At 41.1% G+C, this 11534-nt stretch overlaps 1 protein-coding gene across 1 annotated transcript; it reads left to right on the plus strand.

Annotated features, from left to right (window-relative positions):
• Positions 1-274: 274 nt before the first annotated feature.
• CHRM2 (cholinergic receptor muscarinic 2) lies at positions 275-9682 on the plus strand. The gene is made up of 2 exons (XM_032221941.1): positions 275-296; positions 8268-9682. Exons 1-2 carry the CDS (start codon positions 275-277, stop codon positions 9680-9682), a joined length of 1437 nt encoding a protein of 478 aa, XP_032077832.1.
• Positions 9683-11534: the final 1852 nt, after the last annotated feature.

Below are 11534 nucleotides of genomic sequence, written 5' to 3' on the forward strand. Positions count from 1 at the left end.
TCCTCAACTTGTGACCACAATTGAGCCTCAAATTTCTGTTGCTAAGTGAAGCAATTGTAAAGTGAGTTTTGTCCCGTCTTGCTACCCTTCTTGCCACCCTTATGTAATCAATCACTGTGGTGGTTAAGTTAGTATCATAGTTGTAATCTGGTTTCCTCATTGACTTTGATTGTCAGAAGGTCTCAAATGATGACACCACAACTGTCATAAATATGAGTGTCTGAATTTTGATCACGTGACTAGGGGGATGCTGCAATGGTCATAAGTGTGAAAAATGGACATAAGTCACTTTTCCAGTGCCGTTGCCACTTCAAACGGTCACTAAATGAATGGTTGTAAGTCGAGGACTATCTGTAATCCCCCCTCCCTCCAGTGGTATTACTTGCTTATTTCTTTTTAAAATAAATCCAGGTTTGTGTGATATAAATCTTAGGACCTAAAATGCAGATGTGGGCTTCAAAAAATTTAGCAAGGGGTTTTCTGCCCAGTTGCTGGGTGGGCATGGCCATGGTGGATGTGGCCTAGTTGACCTCCTGCACCTTGGCAGGGGGTTGTTTTTGCCCTCCCTGAGCTCCAGAGGCTTTCCCTGAGCCTCCGGGAGAGTTAAAACGGCCTCCCCATTTTTAGAGGTTTTCAGAGGCTGTCTGGAGGCTGGAAATGGGCCCATTTCAGCCTTCCCAAATTTCTGGTAGGCCTGTTTTTCGCCCTCCCCAGGCTTCCGGATATGCCTTGCATCCAAAATGGGCTGCGTTGGGACTCCTGGGAGGGGAGGGGTGGGCAGGGCCAGCCAGGATTGGGATTTGGGGGTTCTCTGAACTGCAAGAATCTTAGCTCGAGGTTCTCCCAAACCCTTGACAACCCCCAGCAGCCCACCCCTGACCTAATGTGATATAAAATTTACAGGTTGCCCATTTTTACTGTATAAAAACAAGAATATAAAAGATGATGCATCACCTGGCAGGGCATAACATGTTTATGCCAGTCAGGTTCATAGGCCATAAGTCATTCCAACTTGTCTGATGCTTTGATAAGCACATCACCAAGTCTGAAATCCTGTATCCTAGCTTGACTGGAGATGCATATACTGTATATTTCAGCAGAACATGAGACATCTGTCCTTTAAAGATAAACTAACAAAATGTTGACTTGTCTTTAATATCTAAGAGACATCTCTAAAGAGGAAAATGAACTGTTGACATACATTTGAAAAGTCCTATTTAAAATGTCTGGTTTATTTTTGATAGCAATTTGTTCTTATTCTTGAGTGGCCTTTTCTTTCTGGCATTACATGTATGTCCAACATATCAGTGCAGTAAGCAAGATATAAGCAAGGCTAATCAAGTTTTGATTTTGCTATCCCCTTTAGTATCTTTCTAATTGGCTAAATGTTATTCATAGACACAGTTGCCCAAGTCATGATTATCATTAATTCATGTTTACCAAAGGTCAGAAAGCCACCTTCCTTTATAACACTTTAGAGTTACATGTTTGCTGTTGCAAATCTCTGTTTTAAGCACACAGAAGCTTTATGGAAAGGCATACGGCATGAGTCATCAATAAACCCTGAGCTCTGTTAGCTTTGTTCAGCAAAAAACAAAGATTAGCAAGCCTCACCATGTGTTATACACGGCATGAATCCTGTTGTGATATTTTAAATGTGAAAATTCAATTTCACTGCAGTTCCGGCTTCTAATTAGTCAGCAGAAACATCTTACTGGAAAATGTTATTCCTGTTATATTTATAATATGAATCCCACTGTGAATTAAAGAATGAATATAGATAGATGATTGATTGATATATAGATAGATAGATAGATAGATAGATAGATAGATAGATAGATAGATAGAGATAGAGATAGAGATAGAGATAGAGATAGAGATAGAGATAGAGATAGATAGATACATAGGTACATAGGTACATAGATACATAAATAGATACATAGATATAGATATACAGTATATAGATACACACACACACACACACAGAGAGAGAGAGGGAGAGGGAGAGAGAGAGAAAGAGATTTCAAAGAGTATCTGATATTTTCAAACTCCACGAGGACTGTAGATTTATATGAAAAGTAAAGGATGGAGCCATAAAAAGGGCCAAACCATTTTGTTCCTGATTCTGTTCTATATGCTAGACAGGACTTAGTTTTGAAATAGTTAAGGTAAAGATAAAGGTTTCCCTCACAGATATGTGCTAGTGGTTCCTGACTCTAGGGGGTGATGCTAATCTCTGTTTCAAAGCCAAAGAGCCAGCGTTGTCTAAAGACGTCTCCGTAGCGATGTGGCCGGCATGACTAAACACTGAAGGTGCACGGAACGCTGTTACCTTGCCACCAAACATCATTCCTATTTTTCTACTTGCATTTTTACATGCTTTCGAACTGCTAGGTTGGCAGAAGCTGGGACATGTAACGGGAGCTCACTCTGTTATGCAATAGCAATAGCAGTAGACTTATATACCGCTTCATAGGCCTTTCAGGCCTCTCTAAGCGGTTTACAGAGAGTCAGCATATTGCCCCCAACAATCTGGGTCCTCATTTTACCCACCTCGGAAGGATGGAAGGCTGAGTCAACCCTGAGCCGGTGAGATTTGAACCGCTGACCTGCTGATCTAGCAGTAGCCTGCAGTGCTGCATTTAACCACTGCGCCACCTTGGCTCTTATGCAGCACTAGGGATTCAAACTGCCGAAATGCTGACCTTTCTGATCGACAAGCTCAGCATCTTAGCCACTGAGCCACCGTGTCCCTTCAACTCACTTAGTGACTGCCTAAGATCAAGATTGTTAATCTTGGGTGGTTGATTTTGTTGCTTGCTGGAGATGGTGCGAGTTGTTATGAAATTGAAAATAATATTTTAGGAAGTACTAAACTTGTGAGAGGAAAAGCAGAGCTCCCTCGACAACTTTCACAAACTTTGCCCATTGCTTTCATTTTAATCACAGTTTTCCCATTGGGTTCCAGAATTAGGAGGCATGAAGTTATCAGAGGAGTTCAGCACTCCACACTTCTACCATACTGTGTATATTTTTTCTCACATAAGGAACATATTTGGATAATTCAGTCAAAATCTGATTTTTGCTTAGCGAGTGCAATCAGTATCAACTGAGGAGTGATAATGACTTACAGTAGGGGAGAAACATCAAAGATCAACCATCTGAGGCAATTCATATTTATGTCATTGCAATAGTTTTCAAAGAAGGCTTTTTATTAAGAGATCTATTATTTGGCAAGAGGGGCTTTGTATCTGGTTCACATGAATTTCACATCAGGGTTAGAATATCTTGGTTAAATTTGGATTACTATTCAGCTAGAGACATTTATGATGTGACTGTGTCTCTGGTTTTCTTTTACACATATCTTTGGTTGACTATAAAACTACTTTTAGTCTACATGGGCTACTGTAATGATCCAGGATCATATTCAATTTTTCCTGGGAGGCCAAGATCCACTCATTTCATGGGACTACATCACACATGGTGTAGAGTAAGATGAGAGAGTGGGGGAGGTAGGAGAAGATACAGTAGATAGATGGGGTAGATAGATATGGTAGATAGATAAGATAGATAGCTAGATGGATGGATGGATAGATAGATAGATAGATAGATAGATAGATAGATAGATAGATAGATAGATAGATAGACAGACAGACAGACAGACAGACAGACAGACAGACAGACAGACAGACAGACAGACAGACAGACAGATAGATGTGGATGGATGGATGGATGGATAAGATAAGATAGATAGATGGATGGATGGATGGACGGACGGACGGACGGACAGATACATATGGATGAATGGATGGTAGATTCTGCTGCTAATCTATATAACCATCAATGCTGTTCATAATTTGTAAATAGGTTTTTCCTGAAGATTACAGATTATTCTTTTCTTCTGCTCCTTTGCGAATATGAATCATTTGTATTGTTAAACTGATTGTGTCTACCATTGAATTATGAGCAACCCCTGTCCCCCCCCCAAAAAAAGTCATTTGCCTGTATTTTGATAAAAGGTGGGGGTGGTCTTCCCTTTTGATATATTTGAATCAGGAATTTTGTGGGGACAGGAGTGGATGGATGGGTTAGGCAATCTGCTTTTAAAGTAAGGGAAACACTCATACTTTCAGGCAACATGTGATCATCCGTTAAAGATTTTAATTGCTTATAATTCTCTGTGCAGAAGAAGGTTTCTCCATTAACAGCTGCACAAAATGCCGAAGTCAGCAGGCTTCTGTTTTATCGCTGCTGCCTCTCCCTTCTAGGAATAGCCTTGAGAATCCATATGCACCTCTTAAGGAGGTTTGGAATAGAACAAAAATCTGTCTCTTGAAATAATCATAAATGTATCCAGCCTATGAAATGCAGCTTCTAAATAAAACAAGGCTAGGTTGTTCGATTGTTCATCTCACAAAGCTAGCTTATTCACTTGAATTGGTTCACGGAAATGAAAGAAAAGATGAAATGCAATTAAAGGACAAAAGTGCCTTCTCTCTTGGAGGCAAGAGAGGCAATACTATCAAACTAGTATTGGTGTTTCTGGTTCTTTTTTTCTTGGAATAATCTTTGGAGGGGGTGCATCTCCGAACATGATCACAGAAATAGATGTTCCAAGGACCTACAACATATTGCAGTCCAAGCCATTTTGAAATTAATTACACTAACATTCATAATGCCTTGGGGAACCATTATGTTTCAGTGATGGAGGGCATGCCTGGGTATTTATCAGTAGATGGATCTTAGCTGGAGTTGGGAAAGGATTTGAAGAACTTTAACTCCATACAGCTATTCCTTTATATACTAATCAGATGTCCCATGTACCAGTAATAGATAATCTTTTCCATTTGGTATTTGGAGGGCACAGTGCAGATATCTCTATCTCTATCTCTATCTCTATCTCTATATATCTCTATCTCTATCTCTATCTACATCTATATCTATATATATCTCTATGTCTATGTCTATCTCTATCTATATCTCTGTCTGTATGTACGTACGTACGTACATACATACATACATACATACATACATACATACATACATACACGGCTGTGTGTGTATGTTCCAGTATAACTCTGGAACGCCTCAAGCAATTTCAACCAGACTTGGTACACAGATGACTTACTCCCTGGAAAGAAATACTGTGGGGGGTATGACACCCCTAAAATCCCTCGGGGAATGACACCCCTAAAACCCCTCGGGGAATGACACCCCTAAAACCCCTCGGGGAATGTGTTATTGGCCTCTGGACGCACTTCAAGATGCTAGTCGTTACTTTTAAAGCCCTACATGGTTTAGGACCTGGCTACCTGAGAGACCACCTCCTGCCACTTACCTCCCAACGACCAACAAGATCACACAGGTTGGGCCTCCTCTGGGTGCTGTCAACCGGACAATGCCGGCTGGCGCCCCCCCGAGGGAGGGCCTTCTCTATTTCTGCATCGGCCCTGTGGAACGATCTACCTGCAGAGATCCGGACCCTTACCACTCTCCTGGCCTTCCGTAAAGCTGTCAAGACCTGGCTGCTCTGGCAGGCTTGGGGCTGTTGATTGATATCCAGCCCCGCTTAGATGGAATGGGTGATGTGAATTTTAATATTGTATTTTTTATTTTTATTTTTATTTTATAAATTTTAAATGTTTCTTTGTCTTGTTGTGAGCCGCCCAGAGTCCCAATGGGAGTGGACGGCATACAAATTCTATTAAACTTGGAAACTTATATTAAAATACAGCGTGTTATGCCTTAAAATGGCTTCTACTGTACAGCGCAGTGGAATTTCCATGGTAACAGCTTCACAGTACTCCTCTGGTAAGTGGGAAAATCCAACATTAGAAATTATATTTGGTCCAGACATTTTCCCCCTATAAATAAATACCCGGGCAATGCCAGGTTATTGGCTAGTCTCCTATAAAAGAGCTGCCAACGAGAAACTTTAATAAACAAGTGTTATGGAAAAAATACCTACTTAACCAAAAAAAATACTCCCTCCTATCTAGGTCTAATCTTTGTTTCTTTTCTGGAGCAAGTGGATTCCTTTTCAAATTAAACATCCGTTTACAGCCAGCTACCCTTTTTCAACTTCCGAGTTGGTTACACGGATTCCAAATGCATATTTGTAAAGATTCAGGTGCTTTGTGTGTGGCACAGCAGTTCTGCATTGAATTACTTCTAATTAAAATGCACACACAAACACTTACATGGTGTGGGAAGCATGACAGCTGCCTTGGGAAGTATGTGGGTACCTTGGCACCTACAGAGACAGCTTTGCCTACCCGAGTTTTAAAAAAAATATCATAACAAAGTTGAATCTTCACTTCATTTGAATTAGATATCCTTGTTTATTTCTTCAAAATATTGCTGGGGGGGGGAGCTATACTATTATGCTTGGCTCTTTTAGAATGGCACATCTTACTTAGAGTTGATTTTTACAAAATTGTAAAAAAAAAAAAAGAAAAGAGAGTACAACATAATCACTGTACAAGTCAAATTAGAGTTTGCTTTAGTTTGTTATTTTCAGTCACTTTTTTGTGTAGCCTGCAGGCTGATATATTTTGTAGAAGAAGAATCAGAAACATTCAGTGCTATTTCTGCTTAGGAGCCATGGTGATTCAGTGGTTAAATGCAGTATTGCAGGCCACAGTCAGCAGTTCGATCCTGAGAACTGGTAAATTCCACCTCTGACTGGCCTCACCACCATCTATTCCCTGCCTTCTGAGCCCAGCTGATCAGGAGGGAAGGGAGATTTTACAGTATCCTTCCCCTGGAGTGGGATGGAATGGAGGTTTGAAGGTAGAGTCAGTCCTCCATCCTTCCGTAGTTGGTAAGATTAGGACCTAGATTCTCTTCAGAGAGTGCTGTAAAGCACTATGGAGTGGTATATAAAACTAGCTGCTATTGCTAAGTGCAGCTGGGCAGAACTTTAAATGGCTATTTTCTTTTGATGAACATTTGTTGAAGGTGACCTCCTGATTAAAAGAACACTGAGCAGAGAAGTGCCCCTCTACTTCTAAGTAGTGTAGAATGTCCACAGTGCTCTGTTTGACAAAAAATTGCATTATACAAGGCAACCAGTTGAGGGCAACTGCATTGCTTTCAAGATGCCCAATCACCTGGTCTTGACAGTTGATGACTACTTTGCACACACAAGTATTTAGATAATTTCTTTGGAAACATTGATCAGGGATGTTGCAAAGAACCCTTCCCTGATGTACTCAGAAACTGGCAAGGTGTGCAAGTGTTGCTTCAATTGGCATTATCTAGTTATCATGTTTCTGCAAAGAAAGTGCCAGATCAAAATGTTGAGCTCCAACTACTTCATAATTCATGAAATATACCATATTTTTGGAGCATAAGATGCACCGGAGTATAAAATGCACCAAGATCTTGAAGAGGAAATTTTTTAAAAAAGTTTTTGCATTCTGCAGACCTCCCAAACCCTCTACACGCCTTCTACATGCCTCATTTTTTGTGAGAAATGTGGCATGCAGAGAGTTTGAGAGGCTTGCAAAATGCTCATGGGGGCTGAGGGGGGGGCAAAAATGAGCAAAAAAGGTCTGTTTTTTGTGAAAAAGGGCCTGTTTTTTGCCAAAAAAGGGCATGCATAGCCTTTAGAGTGCTTGTAGAGTGTTCCTGGGGGCTGGTGGGGGGGGCAAAGATGAGCAAAATATAGCCCATTTTTCACTCATTTTTGCCCTCCCCAGCCCCCAGGAGCACTTTACAGGCCTCCTAAAGGCTATGCATGTCCATTTTTGTGAAGGGGGCAGGAGTTCAGGAGGCCCAAAATGCTGTATTCAGTGTATAAGACGCACACAGATTTTCACCCTCATTTGGGGGGGAAGGTACCTCTTATACTCCAAAAAATATGGTATGAATGTTTTCTATTGTTAATCTTGGTCTGTCTGATATCTCTTTTTCTTCTCTCCCTATGTATGTTCATATTTTGACTCTTTTCATCCCACCTTAAGCAATGTAGGAAAGTGCCCTTGATTAAATCAGTCCCTTAAGTTGACCGATTCAATCAAGTCAACCATTCCATCTAGTTGAATGGTATCAACAATGACCTGGATCCTCATTTCAGGTTTTCAGAAAGGAGCTTTTCCAGACTAAGCCCAAACATACCAGGACCTTCTGCATACAGAACGTGTGCTGTGCCAGGGAGATCTAATTCTTTTTCTTCATTTGCCAAAAGCAGGAAAAGACAGTGTCTCACATCTGTTTTCTTTCTTTCTCTCCTCTGCAGGCTTAAACAGGCATTCAATCAACAGATGCAGAAATGAATAACTCCACAAACATAAGTTATTTGGAGGACAGAATGACCCTACCAAGTCCTTATAAAACAGTGGAGGTTGTCTTCATTGTCCTGGTGGCTGGGTCCCTCAGCCTGGTAACCATCATTGGGAACATCCTGGTCATGGTGTCCATAAAAGTCAACAGGCACCTACAAACTGTCAACAATTACTTCCTTTTCAGCTTGGCCTGCGCTGATTTGATCATCGGTGTCTTCTCCATGAACCTGTACACACTTTACACTGTGACAGGCTCTTGGCCATTGGGACCTGTGGTTTGTGACTTGTGGCTGGCCCTTGACTATGTGGTCAGCAATGCTTCTGTCATGAATCTTCTCATAATCAGTTTTGACAGGTACTTTTGTGTGACCAAACCCCTGACCTACCCAGTCAGGCGGACCACTAAGACGGCAGGGATGATGATCGCAGCTGCCTGGGTTCTTTCTTTTATCTTATGGGCACCTGCCATTCTCTTTTGGCAGTTTATTGTAGGAGAAAGGACGGTACCCGATAAGGAATGCTACATCCAGTTCCTATCCAATGCAGCGGTCACCTTTGGCACAGCTATCGCAGCTTTCTACCTGCCTGTTGTGATCATGTCCATTCTGTACTGGCAAATATCCCGGGCCAGTAGGAGCAGGGTTAAAAAAGACAAGAAAGGTGGAGCCCAAAATCAGGAGCCAGCATCCCCAAGTTTAGTTCAAGGGAAAATAGGGAAACCAAATAATAACAACCTCCCAACCAATGAAGATGGGACCGAACACAATAAAATCCTGAACGGTAAAGCCGCTGGGGAGCCAGTCATGGAGAACTGTGTTCCAGCAGAAGAAAAGGAGAGCTCAAACGACTCCACTTCTGTCAGTGCAGGTGCTTCCAACATGAAGGAGGATGAAGCAATCACGGAGAATCCCCGAGCTTCTGTCTCCCAGGTGAACGCGAAAGTGGAGAATTCGAAACTGACCTGCATTCGGATCCTCACCAAGTCGCCCAAAGGAGATTACGGTGGCCCTACTAATACCGCCGTGGAGATTGTTGCCACGGATGGACAAAATGGGGAGGAGAAGCAGAACATTGTAGCGCGTAAGATTGTCAAGATGACAAAACAGCCTCCCAAAAAGAAGGCCCCTCCTTCCAGGGAGAAAAAAGTGACCAGGACTATTTTGGCTATTCTGCTGGCCTTCATCATTACTTGGACACCATACAACGTCATGGTACTCATCAACAGCTTCTGTTCGTCTTGTATTCCCAACACCGTATGGACAATTGGTTACTGGTTATGCTATATCAATAGCACCATCAACCCTGCTTGCTATGCTCTTTGCAATGCTACTTTCAAGAAAACCTTTAAGCATCTCCTTATGTGTAACTACAAGAACATAGGAGCCACGAGGTAAAACCAGAATAATGGGCTGGGGGGGGGGGGTGGACTCCAAATTGGGGGGGGAAGAGAGCTCCAGATTTTATAAAACAATGCCATAGCACTTTATGCTCTAGTATGAAATCAAGAAGCTGGAGAACATGACAACAAGATGAGATTTTGTGCTCCCTCTCCAATAACTGCACTTTGAAGATGATAACTTTTGGTTCTGCAAGTCATTTGGAGGGAAGGCTATCACTGAGTGTAAGACCCCTGAGACAATGTTCCTTCCTCTCTCTCTCTCTCATGGCAGAAGGGCTTTTGAATTCATTCTTCATCTGTGGGCACAACCTGTCCCTGAGAAAGTCTTCTGTGCAAAGCTTTTGGGGGTTTGGTTTGCTAAAGGAAAAACTATACAAAAGCATTTCAGGAAGCAGAACTGAGTAGGTATAATCAAATATTCCAGAGCCATTTATCCAGTTTGTGTGTTCATTTGAAACTGAGAGAAAAAGGGAATGGAGGGGGGAGGGGAGAGACATTTAACATACTTCATGGAAGCTACAAGAAAAACTGGAACAGCAAACATGGAATAATTCCAGTCAGTTTGTTTCTGAATTATTTATTAATATACAATGTTATGGGAATGCAAAAAAGGGAAAGGCTTGTGTTAAGGAGTTTACTATTAAAACAGGTAGTTCTCAACTTACAACAACAATTGAGCCCCAGTTTTTGTTGCTAAGCGAAACATTTGTTAAGTGAGTTTTGCCCTGTTTTCATGCCAAAGTTGTTAAGTGAAGCACTGCAGTTGTTAAGTTAGTAACACGGTTGTTAAATGAATCTGGCTTCCCTGTTGACTTTGCTTGTAAGAAGGTAAAAAAAGGTGATCAAATGACCTTGGGATACTGCAACGGTCATAAATATGAGTCAGTTGTCAAACATCTAAATTTTGATCATAGGACCATAAAGATACTGCAATAGTCATAAGTGTGAAAAACGGCCATAAGTCACTTTTTTCAGTGTCGTTGTTACCTTGAATGGTCACTAAATTGTTGTAAGTTGAAGATACCTGTAGTTACCTCTCTTTTGTGGCTTTTTTAAGGGGGGGGAAATATACTTTACCTCATAATAAGAATGTTTTCAGACAAGCTTCTAAAATATAGTACATCAACTTTCCCCAGCCTGATTTCCTCCATTTTTGTTGAGCATGAACTGTGATGATGGTTCAGTGTTATGGCTAGGATTAAAATCATGCTGAGCCATACTCTGGTTTGTTTGGGTTTTGACCTTTTTCCTTGGATCAGATTTTTCAGTCACACAGAAGGGAAAAAATGGAAATGGTACAGCATTTAGCACACCTTAAGATCTTTCTGAGGATGACTTTTGAAAATGGAGTGACTCTTCTAAAGAATAAAATGGGCAGGTAATATTTGCAGCAACAGTGGTACACAGAATAGACATTAACAAACGAATGTCATTGTGTAGGTCATGGTTCAGTTAGCAACTGTATTTCCTTTCCATTGTTTCTTCAAATACACAATCTGATGAGTCATACTCCATACCCAGGGCTGAAACCTAAATCATATCTTGAATTGTTAATATATTACATGTCAGGAAAGGTTTCATTTTGGGATACTGCCCTGCTTTATAAAACCAAACAAGGGAAAATATGTGATCAATCAAGATCAGATGATCAAATGACAACATCTTGCCTGGAATTAATAGCAGGATATGAACACCAAAGAGGCCAATTCTTGCAAAATACTCTTAGATGCACCAAAACAATATCTAACATCCTTGGCTTTATGTCCATCAGCCTCTCCTATTTTCAGTAGACACTGAGCAGACAATCGTAAATAACTTCAGAAAAAGCAGAATTGGCCAGTTAAGAG

Source organism: Thamnophis elegans, chromosome 7 (assembly GCF_009769535.1).
Source record: "Thamnophis elegans isolate rThaEle1 chromosome 7, rThaEle1.pri, whole genome shotgun sequence".
NCBI classification, from domain to species: Eukaryota; Metazoa; Chordata; class Lepidosauria; order Squamata; family Colubridae; genus Thamnophis; species Thamnophis elegans.

Excerpts from the sequence above, each read along its gene's own strand:
- CHRM2 (XM_032221941.1), top strand. The coding sequence starts at position 275 with ATGGACATAAGTCACTTTTCCA. Across the intron at positions 297-8,267 it reads GGACATAAGTCACTTTTCCA|ATGCAGAAATGAATAACTCC; the intron begins GTGCCGTTGCCA and ends TTCAATCAACAG.